Source organism: Phymastichus coffea, unplaced genomic scaffold, assembly GCF_024137745.1.
Source record: "Phymastichus coffea isolate CEN01 unplaced genomic scaffold, Cenicafe_Pcof_1.1 PCOF00021, whole genome shotgun sequence".
NCBI lineage: Eukaryota > Metazoa > Arthropoda > Insecta > Hymenoptera > Eulophidae > Phymastichus > Phymastichus coffea.
The window spans coordinates 1148389-1170417 of NW_026706832.1; the positions used below are offsets into that span (position 1 = coordinate 1148389).

A 22029-nucleotide genomic window follows, 5' to 3' on the forward strand; every position below is an offset into this window, starting at 1 on the left:
TATATGTAAATAATTTATAAAAATATAATTAGATATAAATAAGTCTTATTTCGTTCAGAATACGATAAACTACCGAATTATTGTACTACTCGTGTAAAAGATAAAAACAAGATAATGTTAAAAACTAAAAATAATGTTAAAAATAAGATAATGTTAAAAACTGTAACGGGGTGAATGCTTCGTTTTATTCCGATGATTCGTCCGACGCTCAATTGTATCGAGATGCACGCGGTGATATCGAAATATTCAGATTCATTAATTGGAGAGCAGGAGGGGGCGGGAGTCAGTCAACCAACTTACTACTAGCTAGAAATAATAACAGTGAAATTATAATTCGAATCACATGCGAGTTAGTTTATTTACCTATACTCTACAATATACTTGGCTCGCGTGTTTATGTTTACGAAGCGCGCGCGCAACAATAACATGCATTGCCGGAGCGTTCGCAGCTCTTTGTTCGCAGAGTTAGTACATGCGTGCTTCTTACAGAGTACGAGGGATTAGTAATTAGCTCCGCGCAGTCATATAAAAAGTCACGATACTAAGCTGGCCAGCTTACCTTATTATCGGTCGCACTGTTAGAAGGGGGGAGAAGAAAGTTCGTTTATCAGCCTCCGGGACGTCAGTCTTATGAATGAGGTGTCTCGCACACTCGGTTTCGCCCTTGATGGCGAAACCTTTCACTTTAATTCAGCTGGCTCGCTTCAGCACTCGGAAACTCGGGAAAACTCTCGTTGTTGATAACTGCAACTGGATGCTCAGATTGCTAGCCCTCGACTGGTTCTTTTATATTCGCGCGCGTTCCGTCCCGTCTCATACCGAGTTCCCTTTTTCTATTTTCCCCAACCAGTAGGTGCTGCCCTTGCAGGTAGCCGCATGATTGAGACGGTAGCGCTAATAAGACGTTTACCGTCACAAAACTAATTTAACTAAAAATTAAATTAAATGGGTACGAAGATTTTACTTGTTCATCACGTATGAGTGATATAAGATATTTTCAAAAAAACTTTCTTTAAATATAAAAAATTTCAAGAGAGTTCGTTGACAAATTATAATACAACTTTGCCTTTGGAACTTTTTGCTCAACTTTTTAGTTTTTGAGAAAAAGAACAATAATGAGAAAAACAGGTTTTTAGAAGATTTTTAGGAGAAACAAACCGACATATTTAATTTTATATTCAACAATTTTGAATTTTGAGCCCAGATTCATATTTAGAACGCCCAAAAATATAAGATACGGTATCTCCGATCTATGTATGAATTTCGTAGTCGATAACATAGCGTAAAATTGATGGTTTTCAGCGTTCCTGGGTTAAGACAATAAATCACTATTTTATGAATCCAAGGTGAAATGGGCCGCTAGAAATGGTTTAAAGTATCTTGTATACATGTGATAAATGTAATCTGAAAGTTACAGGATGATCGGTGATTAATATTTGGGTAGTGTTACTTGTTAGTAGAATTTTAAACGGCGCATCGATGTGACTAACCGTATCAATTTGGACGCTGTTCTTCTAGATTAATGATATATAAAGTTATTATTAAGATATTCTTACTTTATGTGAAGCAGTCATCGAGGACTGTTATCCTCACAGCTTTGACTTTAAGTAGCGAATTTTCGAAGATTTCAGTAGAGATTAATGATGTTTGTGTAAAAACATGTTAATCTATACCAGTAAACCATCAAATAATTACTATTTTTCTTATTTGCAATTATATATGTCATGTTCAAATTCTGAAATTTAATTTGCAAATTTATCTTCGAGTTTAAACTTAATTTTAATAACATGTTCTTGTAATATCGTTAGAGTTGATAAGGTGTTATTTTTTACAAAATGTGTATATGGAGGTATTAGTCAGTGTCGTAACATATATACAAAGGCAAATAATAAATATGAGAAATAAATATGAGAACATAATTCAAGGAGAATGAACCAACTGAAATTTTAATGTATTCTGACTTTAATAAATTTTGTGTTTGGGCTATGAATACAGTTTTTATCATAGAAAAATTTTGAACAAATTAAGAGTTCAGATAATACCGATTTTTTTATGTTGTAGATGATAATGACATTGAATACATTTTAGAAGTAGATTTGAAATATCCATAAGAGCTATATGATGCTTATAAAGATCTCCTCTATGTTCTATTGTATAGCGCCACCTAATTTGAATATGAAGAAACTTTTGACGACATTACATGACTAACAAGGAAGGTACCCGAGGTGTACCTCACCGATTTTCTTGAAATTGTGATATGTTGTAGAACATCAAAAAATATTCGACGCGTATTTTTTTATACGTGCCCATAAGCCCATTTAAGGGGTGAAACCCACCCTTGAAGTTCATCCCTAAAAACAAATTTTTTTTAATTTCTCGAATACAATTCGTAATTTTTTACTGAAACAAAGTGGGTAACACTTGTTATTGAAAAGCACATATTTATGCATTGTTTTTAGTCATCTGACTCGTAACCCCCGTTTTTTATTAATGAAAAACTATATTTGATGACCATTTTTTTCACTATACACATTCCAAAATCTGTTAAATCTTGATAAAATTAATTGTTTTATGCACAATAATCAAAAATAAAGTTGACCTGTTCCGGCATTTTCAAAAAAAAAATCCCTTGAGGGGGTGAGCTACCTCTAACATTTATACTATTATATTTCATTATTCCATTACGATATCATGGTGTAAATCTCTTGGATACTATTAAAATTGTTAAGTAGTTGATGTAGTTTGAAATTTTCTGAAATCAGCCCTTACAAATGAATTCATCCCTAAAACTCAATCTCAAGTATTATTTTTTCATTACTTGAAAATACCCTAGGACTATTCAGTGGCGTAAAACGTGTAATAATATTAGTTCACATCCTTGGTATTGAATTAGAATTCTTCACCCCACTAATGTATCAACCCCTATTTTTCAATAAAAAAATGACACCCTTTTCCATATGAAAATACTAGTTTCTTGAGTTTGACGAAAAAAATTTTGGCAGTATGCACAATATTCAAATACGAAATCGACTGTTCTCACCTTAATAAAAATAACCTATAATAAGGGGTGTACCAGCCCCACAGGAGATATTGTCGTATCTCTATGATTTTATTCTTTTTCTATGGGACTTTCAAAAGTAATAAAAAATTAATGATTCAAAGCAAGAAGAACTAACTAATTATCGAATAAATGCATACGAAGAATAAACGTATAAACGCTTGGAAAACAAATTAAGAGAAGTGAACAGCTTAAAATAACAAGATAAGATTAAATTTATCATTTTCTTGTTGTTGTTGTCGAGATCTGACGGTGGAAAAAACCTCAACGGTTAAATTATCGTCTTGCTATGTTTTGGATAGATAAGACCTTTTTCGACTATGCGATCACACTCTTGAACTCACAATCAGCTCGCCAAAACAACACTCGAATACTCGATATTACCTCTCATCATCAGTCTTTAGTCAGAGCTTCATCGAGCTCGTTTGAATCAGTATATTAATTGTGAGTGCAGTGTTTGTTGAATTTACAAGAAATTACATTGGAATCCAATAAATGTGCAACCAAATTTCAAACTTCAAATTTCATCAAAGTATAACATAGTATTTTGGAATTCATACATATTAATTCTACCATATAATTTTTGGTCAATACTTATTTCCTGATTGTAAGTAAAATTTCCTTTTGCGTAAAATTTCTTAACGCGGTAATTGATAGATATTGTATACATGCCCTCGCCATTTTTCAAAAAACGCACAGAAATTGAAAGTACTCTATTTTACAGCTCTTTACAAGCCCTATCTAAAGAAACCATAAAAAATTATTTTCATCATTTTTTTTACTCTACATTTTTGAATTAAATATTTTTCCGAAGAAAAAAGCTCAAAAATTTTCATACTCACATCGTATTTGACGAAAATAATTTTTTAATTAGTGATTTAGATATAGCTTATAAAGAGTTATAAAATGCAATACTTCATATTTTTATGTGGTCTTTTTCCAGAATTGGTGAGGGATCAAAGATGGACAAGAAATTTTGGAATTTTCAATATTCAATTATCGTTCGAAGAAATTAGAAATGAAATTGATACGTAATTGTCAGTGTAATGTTGATTTAAATGATATTAAAAATTATTGCCTGACTTTGTAAAAAAATATTCAAATTAATGCGCTTCGGATTTCATCATATAAAAAACAAATAATAATTATTATTTCTAGGTATTGGAAAAATGACTATTAATCCTATAAATGTTATACAATTATTATTATTATCTTTTCAAGCTATGAATATACAAGAAAGTCCCATTACTAAAGATGAAATTGCTTTGAAGGATAATATAGAAAAACTATTACTTGATTGTATAAATAACTTTGAGGATCCAGAATTCATTGTGGAATCTACATTAGCTTTTCAAGAACCATTTAAGGATACTGAAATGCATATTGTTGAAGATATTGATAAAATCTGGTCAGCGGATATTGATGAACACTCACTAGTATGTACAGCGGATACAGAAGATCTATCTTGGGATTACAAACGAAAAGCTGTGGACTATTGGAGAAGCGGAGTTACGAAAAATCTCGCTCTGCAAACTGTGCAGCATAGATTTCGAAAAGTCCAATCAATTACACAGTTGAAACGATGGGCGCATACTTTGAATAAAGGAGGCACTTATAAAGAAAAAAATTGGAAGAATCAATAAATTTGTATTAGATAATTTTCAGTCGGCTTCCGATGCCGGTTATATAATTCACGATAGAGATTTACAAAAATGGGCATTACAAGCTCAGAAAATCGTTGGACATGAAGATATAAGGTTTAAAGCGTCACGTCATTGGCTACAAAATTTTAAAAAGGCTCACAGAATAGTCAGCAGAAAGATAAATAAATTCGTAACAAAAAAGACTGTTGAAGGGAGAGAATATTTACAAAAAACAGCTGATGATTTTGTTTCAGATGTGAAAAAAATAATTAAAAGTAAAGGTTTGGAATCAATTTACAATTCATATCAGAGTGGATTTCAAATTGAAATGCACTCGGGAAGAACACTAGCTATTGAAGGCGAAAAGCAAATTGAATGTCTTGTAGAATCTGTAAGTTCGACGACTCACAGTTACACAATTCAACCACTCATTTCAGGTGATGGGAGACTGCTTTCCCCATTATTCATTGTTTTAAAAGAAAGTAAAGGAACCTTTGGACCAGTAGTAGAATCCAAATTATTCAAGCCATCAAATATTTACGTGATGCCTTCCGCTTCTGGCAAACTGACTTCAGGTATGATATTTATTATTGATGATTACAGTTTTTAACTTATGTCATGTGAATAAAAATGAGTTTTTTCAATGGTTACAGAACATTTCAAAACATGAAGGATGTGTATTTTCCCAATGTTGGGCATTCAAGTGTCTTATTAATTGATTCGTGGAGTGGGCATTGCCCTGATGCTGTAAAGGAAGCAGCACCTCCAAACAAAATTGTTGATGTAAAAATAATTCCAAAAGGAAACAACAGGCAAAATTCAGCCACTAGATGCTTTCGGCTTCCGAGTGTGGAAAAATTACGTCCGTCGCTTCGAGGACAGTGTAACATTAATGAATGAGGATATAGAACTTCATAAAAGAAATAACATTATAAAACTCCAATCCTTGGTACATAATCAATTGTCATCTCCTCGATACAATAACCTATTCAAATATTCATGGTATAAAAGTGGCTACGTTGAATCAAAGCCAGGTAAATTTGATAACCCCATAGATTTTAGTTTTGGTAATGATTGTAATGAGCGTTGTGAAGTTCCTGGTTGCTCTAACTCAGCAATTGTAAGATGCTCTTGGTGTAAGAAATCATTATGCTTGAAACATTTTTTTAATGATTATCATTATTGCCAGGATTATAAAAAGTAACATTAAAACTCGAAACTATTGAAATATTAAATTTAAAATTTTTTTGTACTTTGAATCATTAATTTTTTATTACTTTTGAAAGTCCCATAGAAAAAGAATAAAATCATAGAGATACGACAATATCTCCTGTGGGGCTGGTACACCCTTTATTATAGGTTATTTTTATTAAGGTGAGAACAGTCGATTTCGTATTTGAATATTGTGCATACTGCCAAAATTTTTTTCGTCAAACTCAAGAAATTAGTATTTTCATATGGAAAAGGGTGTCATTTTTTTATTGAAAAATAGGGGTTGATACATTAGTGAGGTGAAGAATTCTAATTCAATACCAAGGATGTGAACTAATATTATTACACGTTTTACGCCACTGAATAGTCCTAGGGTATTTTCAAGTAATGAAAAAATAATACTTGAGATTGAGTTTTAGGGATGAATTCATTTGTAAGGGCTGATTTCAGAAAATTTCAAACTACATCAACTACTTAACAAATTTAATAGTATCCAAGAGATTTACACCATGATATCGTAATGGAATAATGAAATATAATAGTATAAATGTTAGAGGTAGCTCACCCCCTCAAGGGATTTTTTTTTTGAAAATGCCGGAACAGGTCAACTTTATTTTTGATTATTGTGCATAAAACAATTAATTTTGTCAAGATTTAACAGATTTTGGAATGTGTATAGTGAAAAAAATGGTCATCAAATATAGTTTTTCATTAATAAAAAACGGGGGTTACGAGTCAGATGACTAAAAACAATGCATAAATATGTGCTTTTCAATAACAAGTGTTACCCACTTTGTTTCAGTAAAAAATTACGAATTGTATTCGAGAAATTAAAAAAAATTTGTTTTTAGTGGTGAACTTCAAGGGTGGGTTTCACCCCTTAAATGAGCTTATGGGCACGTATAAAAAAATACGCGTCGAATATTTTTTGATGTTCTACAACATATCACAATTTCAAGAAAATCGGTGAGGTACACCTCGGGTACCTTCCTTGTAAGTAATTTATTATCGAGAATTAAGGCAGGTATTACAATATGGACTTAAGCTAATAATGGTATATTGAGCGCTTCAATTTAACCAAAAATTACGGCTTATGTCTTATATAGATTTAAATACAGAAAAAAGAAAATAAACCAAAAATAAATTTAAAAAACTATTTTATAAACTTGAATTACGACAACAATCATAAAACTAATGTAATAGTACTATTAGCAAGGAAATTTAATGAAATAAGATTTTGTTACTCTTTTTAACAAAAACGACTATTCATTAATTTCATTAATCCTAATTATAACGGAAATACGACCGATCCCGTTGAGGGGTAGCTTGTGGTCGCTCGTATAAATTTCTTAAAGAGAGGATTCGGGAGGCACGAATTCTCTCACGATTGAATCATGCGATTGATTTAATCAACTCAACTGTGATTTCTTTTGGTGTAAGGCCTTTCAAATGAAAATGATTTATTACCGCTCGAAACTGTGTTTTTCCATTTTTCAAATGAATCAATAACTTTTTGTTCAACCAACTCTCACAAAAAAAGGCTTAATGAATCGAGCTGAAACTTTGTACGATATCTAGTTAGTAGTATTGCTTGTCAAAAACATCATAATTTAATCGTGACGAGCGCTATCTCTTGGATTTTGTAAAGACTTATTGACCGCACCCTCGTAATTATTTTCGATGTCTATACTAAATTTAAAGTTGTTTTGTCGGATCCAATTGTAAGAAGGATAAATTACAAATTTTGTATCGAACTGAGCAAAAATGTACAAGTAAGAAGTAACCGCTGATCCTCCCTATACTCCACGGATTGCCGGCGATGCGATCTTACGAGAGAGAGAGAGAAAAACTCGACCAATCTGGAGGAAAACTGATCGATGTCGCTGGGTTGTGCAGATACTGATAGCTCGTTCAAGGAACCTCCCAGCCTCTCTCTTGAAACAACAGGTCTCGTGTCAAACATCCACACTCCACTGTACTCGCGTCGCAGAATAAATCCTCGCTCACGCCGTTACAAAGGCCACGACAAAATCACGCAATCAGACGGCGCGGACAAAGCGTGTTACACCGACTCGCTGTCACAGTCTACTGCCAGGCACCAGGCGCCTCCCACCGAAAACCCTTGAGTTGCGGGCAATTGGCGGCGCCTTACACGTGCCAACCCTGCCGGCGCCCAAATTATATTCTTTGTTCTCTCTCTCTCTCTCCCTCACTGTCACCGGGACGGGAGAGACGTTGATGGAGCCAACGGCGCGAGCCGTGGCTCTCATCACATAACCACACAAGTGCAACCGGTAGTTTCATGTATTCTCATTTTATAATTGGCGTTTATTCCATCAATCCCTCGATGAACTTGTGCTAAGTATGATTGACTGAGATTGGCACATTCGTGTAATCGTTACTGCATATTGAAGGAATCACATAAAATCACAACATTGAAAATAAGGAATCCGAGGTACAGTCACTAATAAAGGAAATATCAGAACCAGTCAAGACCATCAGAACCAGAAAAGAAAGAAAAAATAGTAAATCCAACTAACGGACTTTATCAAACATATCGATAAGTACGAGGTCTGTCCGGAAAGTATCGGGTCTACCTTTATATTTCCGTGCTAGTGTTATTCTTTATCATCTGGTGGGTGGTATCCTTCAAAGTAATCCCCACTTGATTGAATAACACGGTTCCATCGATGTTTCCACTTTTCAAAACAGTCTTGAAACTCACTTTTAGGGATAGCCTTAAGTACACTCGTCGCATTGATTTCAACCGTTGTTTTATCATCGAGTCGGTGTCCTTTGAGTGGTTTTTTTAGTTTTGTAAACAGCCAAAAGTCACAAAGGGCTATGTCGGGACTCTATGGAGGTTGTCGAAATAATGCGATATTGCGTTTGCTCAAAAACTGCTGCTCAAAATTGGATGAATGCGCTGACGCATTATCGTGATGGAAAAGCCAGTCACCACTTTCCCGAAAGTGCGACCGTTTTCTTCTTACTGCATCACGCAAACTTTTCAAAATTTGAACGTAGTATTCTTTATTGATTGTCTGATCTGTTGGTGCATATTCGTGATGTACAACACCTTCACAATCGAAAAAACAATCAACATTGACTTAACATTGCTCCGACTTTGAGGTGCTTTATTTTCGTCTTACCAATTCAGAATACTTCCACTTTGAAGATTGTTATTCTGTTTCAGGATCATAACCATAAACCCATGATTCATCACCTGTAATAACTTTTCTAAGCACATTATCATCATTATTGATCATTTCTAGATTGTCCAGAGCGATTTCTAAGCGAATGTTCTTCTGCTCTGCTGTGAGCAATTTTGGGATGAATTTCGCACCACGCGTTTCATTCCTAAATTTTCGGTTAAAATTTCTGAAATGATAATTTTTGGTATCCCAAGGTCTTCTTCTAGTTCTCGTACAGTCATAAGACGATCTTGTTCGATTGCAAGTCGCACCCTCTCAATATTATCTGCGGTTTTTGTCGTCGAAGGTCAGCCGGAACGAGAATCACTATCGACAGAAGTGCGAATATCCCTGAACCGTTTATACCACTCTTTTATTCGTGGTTTGCTCATACACTCGCTTCCGAAGGCCTTTTGCATCATTTCAATAGTTTCCAAACTCGTTTTTCCGAGTTGAAAGCAAAATTTGATGCAAATTCGTTGATCTTGTTTTTCAGTCATTTTTGAAAATATCAAAATCCGACGACCGCGGAAGGCACTGTAAACAAAGACACGCTGCGCATGAACTATACATCCGGCAGGTGTCAGTAAGTAACTAATAGATTCGTGAGGCTTTACTGTTGACGTTTCTGTCCGGTAGAGGTCGCTCGAACACTATGGCGCGAAGATATAAACGTAGGCCCGATAGTTTCCGGACAGACCTCGTATAGATCATGAGAGTTGACTCTCCTTAGGTAATGAGAGTTGACTCTCATTATCTAAGGTTACATTTTTGTTATTGATTTATTTGATTTACAACATTTTTGCTAATTTTATTGCTTCAACGCCATTGAATTTCTGAAACGCCACTCTTTCCTAATATCAAATCTGTATTATTCCATATACCTTCGCTATTCACGAAAAACGCGGGAATCATCCTCTTATAAAATAACATTAAAACAAGACGCATCAGTAAAAAAATAGAAAATGTGACTTCAAAAATTTTCGCGGTCCACTAAAGTTAGTATTTCTTCTCTGCTTGAATTTGCCTTTTTCATTTTTACTCTACAAGCAATAGAATCTGAGATATTTTTATTTAAATAATAGCATTTCTTCTACAAAATTTTCGGAAATGTATGATCAGTACTGTAAATATATAATTTTGTTATCTTCTTCATTATTTACTTACATGACTCTTTATTCTACCATAATATTTTATAAATTAATTTTTTAAAATTAATATACTACTCTTTTAAAGTTAGGATTGGTATGCTTCCGCGCAAGAGGTTCAGACAAACTCAACCAAAAACTTTTAAGTACTATCAATGATTCAGGAAAAATACACATGGTCCCCGCAAAAGTCAACCAAAGGTACACCATACGATTTGCTCTTGCTTCTCCTAATGCAACAGCTGAAGATGTTGGTAAGAATTTCATCAATTCTTTTCTTAAATTCATGAAAATTATACTGGAAACTTAAAATGAAATTGATGATTCTATAATTTAATTATCTTTTCTTTGATTTCAATTTCAATATAATTTTGAAATAATATCTGTGATTAAATATTTTCAAAAATAGATTATGTAGTAAATAATAATTTCTAAATCATATTAAACATTATTTTTCATCTACATATATTTTGTAAGCGGTTGATTACAGATCGGATGAAACATTTTGACTATTACATGATAGAATAAGACGAAATATATTTAACAACGTATGTAACATATACTTACGTTATATTATAAAATGTTCATGGTTTAGATAGTATGTCAAATGTACAAGATATGAAAAGCTTGCGAAATCAAGCTGGTGATCAAGATTTCACTAGCGGTCCGAAGTACAAATATCCTCTGACACCAGTATGAGCTATCTACTCCTCGTCAAGATTCTTTATGCAAACCGAAAGACTTACGCTCACGTATAGGTTTACAATATTATCCGGGGAGAAAGAGAGAGAGAGAAAATGTACGGACTAACGCTTGGCGTGACTATATAAAGGGTTATTGTATGCATGCACTAAATTATCGCGCAGTTCATTTTTTACGAATGACGAGTCTAATGATAGGTGCACCTACTCTGTATTATGGTTACGGTAATCAGCCGTAATCAAGCGTGCAGATTTGAGATGACTGGGCACTCCCGGCCTCTGTTGACGTTGCTGCTGCAGTTATTACGCCGATCAGATCGTCCACTGTGTTTTCCGCCCCTAAACTGCTCGCTTCTTTCTGTAGGATACCCTCGCTGCATCGTCAGTGGTGATACCTTCGTCGTCCGTACTCTTATTCAGCTCACTCTCACTCACAACAAAATCTTTTCTATGACACGGCTGCTTTAGTTGACGGTTCAGATCATACTGTTCGCGTGCCTCTTCTATTCAAAACCCTCGCGTGCGCCCTGTCTCTTTCTGCTAATCGTTCGCTTTCGCACTTCGAGTGCCGCTGAATCACGAATAAATCGATATTTATAATCAGTAACCGTTGCAATGTAAACATATAAAAAAATTTTATCCTAATGCGTTCGATGGACACATACCAACACAAACATTCACCACCCTGGAAACTAAGGAATATACGGTCATCCCAGATGAAAATATTTTTAGATGTCCACCTGGATTTCTGTTCCATAATTCCATGTCGATATACAGGCAGAAATCCACGTGGAAATCGGAAAACGAATAAATTTATCGAACAGTTGTATTACAGAAATAATTTTCGTTATAAAAATCGAATCCGTTTATCCTGTTAACCATAGTAACATCTTAAGGACATTGCTCTATCGTACTTTTTTTAATAGCTACCTCTTATCGACGTGGAGTCGAAAATTGGTAACGTTCTTATTTATTGTTGTTAAATTCACACGTAATGCCTCCAAAAAGATATTACTAGAAAGAAAAATATGTTTCTCAAGAAGTCTATAAATATATGTTAAGACGATCTGAAAATGGCAGTAACGATAAAGGAAAATGTGTTCCTCTTGTTCCTGTGAAAGAAGTGTGTACAGAAAATACGAGTGACTTGACCTCAAAATATCTATTGGAAGGACTACGTATTATTGATTAGAAACACACGGCTAAACAAATGTATTTCCAACAATGTAAGGAAAAACTGCACATGGATGATGTAGTGAACGAGAAAATTCAAGGGAAAAGCTCTTTTTTCAGAGTAAAATGTACTGAATGTGGCCATGTGCAATCAGTATCAAGTGGACCCTTATGTAAGGTTCCTGGCAGTCAAAAGAAAGTATTTGAAATAAATGCAAAGCTGTCCATAGGTACATCCAACAGTTATTTAATTGGGTTATGTTATAATATTCTCAATCTTATTTTTTTTAAATAATGATTACAGGAGCAATGTGTGCAGGCATAAGGCACATTCAAGCCAATACATTTTTGAGATACCAATATTGTCCAGGAATAATTATAAAATTCATGAGAGATTAGTTGGTCCAGTTATTGAATGCAATAAAAAATCGGTGTGTTTATGTAATTGAGTTTGAAAGAACATTGACGTTAGACAAGTTAGACAAACTAAATCAAATATTATGAGTTTTCTTTAATTGGTGGTGTCAAATATTTTTTAAATTAATTTCCTACGCAATATTATTTAAGTGATTTTGAAAGTGATTTATACTTTGTGACAGGGTTCATAGCGAATTCGCTGGCCCTGTGCGTGGCACTCTCCTCGCACGGATGCAACAGCCGAGCGTAGCTATGGCAACATAGTATTCACGCATTCGTGTCGTTGCAGGGCCTGGTGAGGGGAAGACGCGGTCGGCGAAGAAGACGGCGCGAGAAAGAGCGAGAGCGAGAAGAGCGGGGGAGAGAGTAAGAGAGCGATAAGGGTGAGCGAGAACGCAAAGATCGCGGCTTGTGCCATGAAAAGAGGGGTGAAAAGAGAGAAATGAGAGCGAGCAGGAGTGGATGGCAGAACAGCCTAGGCAATTAACTAACGAGGTTACAAGATGGAACTGCTTAAGGGACCGATGGTGTATATATTTCTTACAAAGAATTACTGTTCCAGAAATAACATTTTTATTTTCTGTTAACAAATAATTATTCTACACTAAAAAGCATCACCAAATAACCTGTAAATATAATATCGTTCAAATATTTGAATGTATTCAAAACGTAAGGCCAAATCTTGCGCGTGCACTCTCGCGCTCTCTGTCTCTCACTTATATACTGCCAAAATGCGACGTTGCCAAGTTTATTTTGAACGTGTTATTTCATTATTATTTTTACTTAATATATTAATAAAAAGTTTTATAACATAGGTCAAAACTGTGAGGGTTGAATTACCAAATATTATTTATAAGTTTTATGGAAAAATTGTACGCTGGTGTTATTTCTACGAGGTTTTATTGATTATTTGGATCGCTGTCCCATATGAGCACGTGTTAAATTGTATATTATATTCTCGAATTTCTCGGTTATTAGTATTATAATGTATGCTCAAAAAATACGTATGAGTTCAGAATACTCTAAACTATCATAACTAGAAGTTTCAACAAGTTGTGTTATTATGTCATATTTACAGCGCAATGTCCTTAATTTTGAATTAATTGAACAAAACATCAGGTGAAGTTAATTATAAATTCTTGATCTTATATTTTAGTGAATACATTTTCTTGTACATTATTACAATAAAATAGATATATAGATATAATACTTTTGTCTGTAAATAAACATTTTAACTAAGTGATTCAGCATATAAAAGCGCGCATAAAAATTAACATAATTTGTTGTCCTAAAAAAGGTGATACTTAAACAAAATAACTTTTCTTATTACTTAACTGCTTTAAGTCTTCTAGTAAAATAGTATATCAGAATAACTGCTATATTCCTAAAACCGAGTACCTAAAACCTCTATAATCAAGCGTATCTTAAACTTTTTTATAGGCATGTAAAAAGTAACTAGTAAGTAATACTTTGATCCAAACTGCTACCGGAAAAATATTCTCAAGAATACTATATACATCATAAAACTGTATTGAAATTTATATTTACTATCAAACACTCCTGATAAGCATCTTTTTAATTCTATAAAAGATATGATTTTAAAAAATCTTGTCAGCTTTATATTTTATTATCATCAGATGCACTTCTTCGGTGCAAATGGATACACAGCTGCTTGAGCTTGAGCAGCAGCAGCAGCAGCAGTAGCTTCTTGGCATTTTTTTGTCTTTTTCTTTAGTTGATAGTTGATTTCTTTAGTTAAATAAGAGCTGACTTGCAATCGACCACGTTAAGGGCTCCACAAACCTGCACGAATTCGCGCAGTCCCGACCATGATATGTGTACTGAACAGTACTCACGGTCGGTTTCCAAAAGGTTTCGTCCTTTCTCTCCTTCCCTCGCTTTCCTTGCTTCCTTCGGGATAACACACAAGAAAATGGATATCTTTCTCCTTCTGATGTCTCCTTGACTCTGATAAAGAATTAATTCTCGCTGGCGCTCTATCAGAAGGTCGTCCGATCTCGGATGCGGCTTCCATGGGAATAGGCCACGGGTAACGCGGTGTCATATCTCGTCTCTTTTGATTCTCTTTCTTTTCGGATGTGAACTTTTATCCCAGTGGGCAATTATGTCGACAACCCAGTCACCAGTGCTGTCTGTTCTATTATTATAGCCCGTCGAATTTTTTAAGTAGTTGATTAGTTAGAGTCTGTTTATCCTATTCATGAGCTTACCCCTATCTCTGTTATCATTGGCTGATCAAGAGTGCGTGCGTCAGTCGGCCTAGCATTATCCGTATCGTTATCATTTATCCTTTGCTCTCTCACGCTCATTAGTCCTACCAGCCGCCCCGACTGGCACATTGGTATCCCCTTTCTCGTCTGCTCTATTGGTTATCTCGCTTGTACACCCGACCTATCTCGGTTCCCGCTCGCGTCTACTCGTGCTCCTCCTCATTTGGCTCGCTCGCATTCATTTTCTTGCTCTCTCTGCTCTCTCTGGCTCACGCACGTTGCCGGTCACGTCACAATATGGCCGCCGCTCAGCTCCCGCATCAATGTCACGTTCTACCGCCGCTCTTCATGACTGCCTCTCGGTGTTCGCAAGGTCATGTATGTGTATATCGAGCTGTCTTTTTGGATGCGTTGATTAGGTGATGTCCAGTGTTAGTGTGTGTGCGCTGCTTTTCCCTGTGTGGTCAGTTACCAGGATCAGCTGATCTCGACTGCAACCTTCCTCGTTGTCTAGTTTCCTAAGAAAGCATCGGTCCGTGTTCCTATGTGTGAGAGTGTACTCGTATATGCAGGTGCGGAAAGATGATGCGTATCGGTCGGGCGAATCATGAGAGGTCCTATTTTCGCGAGGTCTCGAAGTGATAATTAGGCGTGGATATGTGAGCTACAGTGCCATCAGCTGATCGGTCGTTCGCGTCCTCTTGTCGGAAGAGCATTTTCCATACATTGCACGAATTTTGTAGGTGCAGGGTTTTCTTTTGATGACGCATTGTCACACGAGATGTCATTTCTTTACAAGGAGAACGTGGTTTTGGATCGTCGAAACTTTTCGGAACCGTCCAGCTTTCAACGTTTGCTTTCAAAAATGTTCGTCTCAATTCTGGTATACCGTATATTACCATATTGAAAAAATCCACCTGGAATTCCATTCTCAATTCCATATGGATTTTCATATAGATTTGTGTATGGATTTCCATGGATTTGAATGGATTCCATCTCGAATTCTATATGGGAAAAAAATCCATGATAAAATCTAGATGGATTTTCAATAACCTATTGTGGGAATCCATCTCGGAAACTTACCTTGATTTAGTAGTACCCATATAGGTTTCCGAAAATCCATATGGATTTTGAAAAATTCCAGATAGATTTTGCTTAAAATCCATGTGGATATTGGAAAATTTCATCTGGATTTTCAAAAACCCAAGTGAATTTTTAATTACGTCAAATAATTATTCAAATAAAAAATAAATAACAAAAAAATGAATTTCTAAGGTGATTTATTTATTATAAAATGTACATTGATAGAAAAATGTACATTGATAGAATAAGAAATTGCAGATACAAGATTTATGCATTTAATACATATTTAGAAATAAGCATTTCAAATGAATGTCTATATTTAAAGAGATTTTTTAATTTATTAGTTACATATCCAGTAATCACATTTAACAATCTTCCGCTTCAATAAAAATAATTAAATACACTGCCCGTCAATCACTTTTGCCATGCTTACCTCAAAATTAGGCAAACTTGAAAATTTTGTATCTCGGTCGGAAATCATCGTATCATAAAAAACCGCAGAACATTTTAAAGGTAATTGCAAAAGCTTCCATTTAAGACGTGCAGACACTTAAAAATGAAATGTGTTTTTTACAGTAAAAAAACTGATTAAAAAAATTTCAATTTGTTTAACCTCGACTTAAATCAATGCCAATTTAGAACCAGGCGGTGGAGGGCAAATCGACCTGAGGGGTTCGGAGGGTAATGTCTTTCCCTTTAAAATGAGCTCCCGCGGGGTTCTATCCGATGTTTTTTAACCGAGTTACGGCGTTTTTTGTAAAAAGCAACCTTCTTTTTCCAATCCTCAATTACTTCGACTTGCGTACGTTTTGGAAAAAAATGCCAAAGAGGAAAAAGTTTCATTTAGTGTTCAAGAATACGAAAATAAAGTCAAAATAAAGAAATAGAGAAAAAAATTTTTTCGGTTTTTTAGCACATTAAAAAAATAAAGGAATTTAACTTTCTTTTACGCTTAATTTTAAAATGTCTAGGGACGTAGTAAATCACAAAAAACTAAAACTAAGCGTAAAAAAAAGTTAAATTTCTTTATTTTTTTAATGTGCTAAAAAACCGAAAAAAATTTTTTTCTCTATTTCTTTATTTTGACTTTATTTTCGTATTCTTGGACACAAAATGAAACTTTTTCCTCTTTGGCATTTTTTTCCAAAACGTACGCAAGTCGAAGTAATTGGGGATTGGAAAAAGAAGGTTGCTTTTTACAAAAAACGCCGTAACTCGGTTAAAAAACATCGGATAGAACCCCGCGGGAGCTCATTTTAAAGGGAAAGACATTACCCTCCGAACCCCTTAGGTCGATTTGCCCTCTACCGCCTGGTTCTAAATTGGCATTGATTTAAGTCGAGGTTAAAAAAATTGAAATTTTTTTAATCAGTTTTTTTACTATAAAAAACACATGAACGTGTTCTTATCACTTCCAATTAGAACGTGTCTGCACGTTCTAAATGGAAGCTTTTGCAATTACCTTTAAAATAGCCTGCGGTTTTTTGTGATACGATGATTTCCGACCGAAATACAAAACTTTCAAGTTTGCCTAATTTTGAGGTAAGCATGGCAAAAGTGATTGACGGGCAGTGTACACACAGGGTGTCAATTAAGTCCCGGGACGCCTGAATATTTTCTGAAGTACTTCAGTTCTGAAAAAGGTCAAGGTCAATCCTTTAGTAACTTTCAACGCGGAATCCGATGGTGACCTTGGATTTGACCTTAAGATTGACCTTCAAGGTTATTTCAAGGTCAACTTTGTTTTTTCAAATAGGAACCCCCGTTTTTGACCCCGGATTCGGAAAGAGCAGAAAATTTTACGTCCAAAACGGTATTTTTAAATTTTTTTTCATGGCCTTGAGAAGGTCGATTTAAGGTCAAATGCTTGAAAAACTGCCTAAAAGCGTTTTTTTAATTTTTAAGATATCGAAAAATGACCTCTACAAAATTTGTTCAGAACAGAGTAGGCCACCCAATGCACCAAAAACCTTTGACCTTTAACCTCATTTTGAAGGTCATTTCAAGGTCGAAGTGTTTTTTGTAATGGAAACCCCTCTTTTTGACCCCGGATACGCACATAGCGCGAAATCCGACGTTTGGATAAGGTATTGTGTTGAGTTTCGCGCTATGTGCGTATCCGGGGTCAAAAAGAGGGGTTTCCATTACAAAAAACACTTCGACCTTGAAATGACCTTCAAAATGAGGTTAAAGGTCAAAGGTTTTTGGTGCATTGGGTGGCCTACTCTGTTCTGAACAAATTTTGTAGAGGTCATTTTTCGATATCTTAAAAATTAAAAAAACGCTTTTAGGCAGTTTTTCAAGCATTTGACCTTAAATCGACCTTCTCAAGGCCATGAAAAAAAATTTAAAAATACCGTTTTGGACGTAAAATTTTCTGCTCTTTCGATTGCCGTTGTAAAAAATAGGGGTTCCCATTTAAAAAAACAAAGTTGACCTTGAAATAACCTTGAAGGTCAATCTTAAGGTCAAATCCAAGGTCACCATCGGATTCCGCGTTGAAAGTTACTAAAGGAATGACCTTGACCTTTTTCAGAACTGAAGTACTTCAGAAAATATTCAGGCGTCCCGGGACTTAATTGACACCCTGTATAACATATAATGTGTTAATTAGAAACATTTGGAAATAATATTAATTAGGTTTAGTAAAAATTAATCTTGCTAAAAAAAATACCCTTTTTCAATCATCTCTATCAGTTGAATTCACATTGTTTTCACTGACAATGAGTAATATTTTTTTCATTATTTTATTTTTTTCATTCAAATCTTCTGTAATACATCCATTGATTTCTCTGAACAAATTTGTATAATATTCTTGCCACTGATTTTTCTTCTTTTCTGATAGCAATACAACATACATCCTGAAAGAAATGGCGTTCGATTAATAATTTTATCTTGCAACGGTAGTCGATTTGATTAATCGATCCGTTCGCGATTCGGTACACTCGCGATATTAGTTCGAACGACTAAGAGATAGAAGGGGCACGCGAGAGTTTGAATATTCAGTTAAGCCTCAGCTGCTTTCGCGATAGTATCGCCTTGATTGGTTGATTAGTTTTTGCACTGTGTTTCACCGTTATTTGTTGAAAGTTTTCCTGGGACTGAAAAATAGTGCGAGTGCAGATAAGTAGCTAAGAAGCAGCAGCAGTAGCAGCAGCATTTCAAGCAGCAATAAATTTTTAAGTGAGGCAGCGCAGCTGATCCGAGGAACATCTTTAAACTTAGCTTCAACAATTACGGCTGATCACCGTAATTTGTCAATCGCGATCGTAAATTTTTGTATTCGCGCTGAGCGTTAGATTTTGCGGCAAATTTTGAATTTTTTCTCTCTCTCTCTCTCTCTCTCTCTCTCTCTCTCTCACCGAATTATAATTAATAATTGTGAATTCTATTCAAGTGCGTTAGTCTTTTGGCCCGTAAAAGACTTATAGTTTTTGTTAATTAAACTTTGTTAATTTTATTCGCCGTTTATGTCATTTCGTTTTCTATTAGCTTAATAGATCTATAAAGGCTTAAGTCTTAATCTAATTTCATCTAGGGGATTAGGCGAACTAGGCATTAAGTCATTCATACTGAATATAGATCGAGTGTCATAATTCAAGTGACTTAAGGTGAGTTCAACTCGGTTGGAAAGAAGATACTAAAACGAAATCGTAAAACGTAAAGGCGAATACACGTATAACTATACGTGTTTAACGGAGTGGCGGTTAGCTCTGCATCGTGGGAGTTTGTGCTTCAATAAATTTCTCATTTTGTAGGATAACCACCCCGTAACATGGCGGGCAACTGCTATTAAGACCCGTTTAACGCGAATAGGATTGTGCGTCGATCGCATGAGTGGTAATCGACGTACGAGAGAGAAAGAGAAACGATTGCGCGAGTGCTTAGGAAGGTTTGAGCAGGTGGTAGAGCGAGATCGTGAGCGGTACGCCATCTGCAGGGGAAAAAACGGAATAACTTCGACTTTTTTCTTGAAAATTGTTAAATTTATTATAAAAAGGGCCGAAAACGGTAATAATTAGTAGGTCGAAGTAATTCCAAGTCGTTATAAGTAATCAGGTGCTAGCTCGTTTGAGCCATAGTTTGGTGGATAAAGGGGGGCCGGAAGCATCTGAGTAACGATATTAGTAGAGAGCGCGACCCAAGCGTGCAGTCCAGAAAATATTAGCCAGGCGGAGCAAGTAAACAGCAGGCTTCGACCTTAGATAGGATATTTTTTATACTATTATTAGATAGTTTGCGGAGACTACACGCGCTCATAATCTCGCGAGCTTGCGCCTTAAAAAAGAAGGGCTTAAGGGTAGTTACACTAATTAGTGTAGACCCCACTCATACCTTGAAAGCGGTAGTTGTCGATTAGACCGATAATTTTAAACCTTGACCGCATCCTACATCCGTGCGGAGGCAAGATGGCTCTGTTGTCAGCCCAGATCGACAATTAGGCAATAGAGCTGACCTCCGCACAGTGTGAACGCTACTTAGCGGATTTAGAGCTGCGCAAGGATGAAAGTGTCATCCAGCAGGTGGCTAGGCTAGGGAGATGGTTGCTGGGAGAGTTCACAGTTACAGATTTCGAGGAGACCACGCGCAGTAAAGAGGTGGCGGGGCGCAGGAGACGCACCCGACAAGCGTGGCTCGATACGATCTGTGATGAGTTGGAAAACCTTTGCGCAGATGAGAACAGTGACCATCCCCTGAGACTCATCAATAGAGAGGGAATATCCTTGACAAATATGTCAAGGACATTCGCCGGCCCGGATGAGGACTCGGAGGGTGAAGACAGTTGCCAAGAAGAGGATGAGATCATCCAGAAGGTCCTACATACCCAGGAACAGGAGGAGGGAGAGAGAGGACGGAGCAATCCGGATCTCAGGTTGCAGCAATCCTGCACTCGGAAGGAACCTCAGGAAGAATTATCTTTGAGCGAAGCCTTCCGGGAAATAGAGTACCTGAAGGAGGGAGTCGACCGCAACCGCAAGCTGATAGGTCGAAACCTAGAAATCCTTCAGACTCTACAAAGATTACAGGTGTGTGCGGGGCACGATGTGCAGGACACGCGTCAAAGAATTCAAGAGCTGGAGGATGGAATGCATGAAATGGCTGATGCAGCCCGTTTTCCCAGCGTGACTCAAGTTAACCGCGCTCCAGATGTAATATGAACTTTCAGGACACATTCACCTGTCACTACGACTGTGGGATTCCAGGAAGCACACTGGCTCTTCCAAGATTCGTACCCAGGAGAAGGGACGTCACCCCACCGGAAGTCTTCTACAGATGAGGAGGAGAAGAGGATCTAGAGAAAGACGGGATATATGCACCTGTTCGACAGAGGAGACGAAGCGGACCGTGTGGCCCCGGTCCTCAACTATCCTGAGGGCTCTCCACAATCCAAGATGTTGGGAAAATCGTCCGCGGATGGAAATTGAAGTTTGCGGGCAGTAAGCACAGAACGTGGACACGTTTCTGTCGAGGTTGGGAGACCTGCGCGTGGGCGCAGGGCTAACGGACGATGAAGTACTTTGTTCCGTATCAGAGATCCTCGAAGGTAACGCGAGGACCTGGTACTATAACAATAAGTACCAGTGGCTCAATTATGCCGAATTAGTCGCCAACGCCCGAGAATGGTTCGGCACAAGTGCGCAACAGCAACAAAGGCTGTTGCAGGAAGCTCAGAACCGATTCCAGGGCGAAGACGAATTGGTAAGAGACTACGTATCCAACCTGGTGGCTCTTGTCAATAGACTGGAACCACCAATGCCCTTGTAGAGGTTATTAGACCTGCTCCATGCAAACCTCCTTCCGAACATCCAAATTCAGCTACGTCGGAGCGAGTTGATGTCGATACGCGAGTTTAACAGGAGGGCGACCGAATTACAAAACACCTTGTCTTACGGTCGTCATCTACGCGTATTCGCGGATCCCAACTCGGTGATCTTCCCTCAGTACGCCTACCACCCGAGCAAAAGAACGGCTGGTAGTGAATCCCAAACCGCTGCAGTGGCAAGCGTGCGAAGAAGGAGGAAGATCCGCAGCACGGACATGACGTGGAGAACCCTGCCAGAAGGCGTACTGAGCAAGCGACGGTATCGGCTACACAAACCTCTACTTCTGATAAGAAGATGGAGGAGTGTCAGGACAGCCCTCCAGAACAGCGTAAAAGCCGATGGCG

At 36.6% G+C, this 22029-nt stretch overlaps 1 protein-coding gene across 3 annotated transcripts in view; it reads left to right on the plus strand.

The window, feature by feature from the left end:
• Window positions 1–22029, plus strand: part of LOC131675425 (aromatic-L-amino-acid decarboxylase-like) — a 1116730-nt gene that overhangs the window by 639876 nt on the left and 454825 nt on the right. For all 3 annotated transcript variants that reach the window (XM_058954401.1, XM_058954403.1, XM_058954402.1), the window contains one exon: window positions 10344–10509. In XM_058954401.1, coding sequence (XP_058810384.1) covers window positions 10344–10509 — 166 coding nt within the window. The remainder of the gene's footprint in view (window positions 1–10343; window positions 10510–22029) is intronic.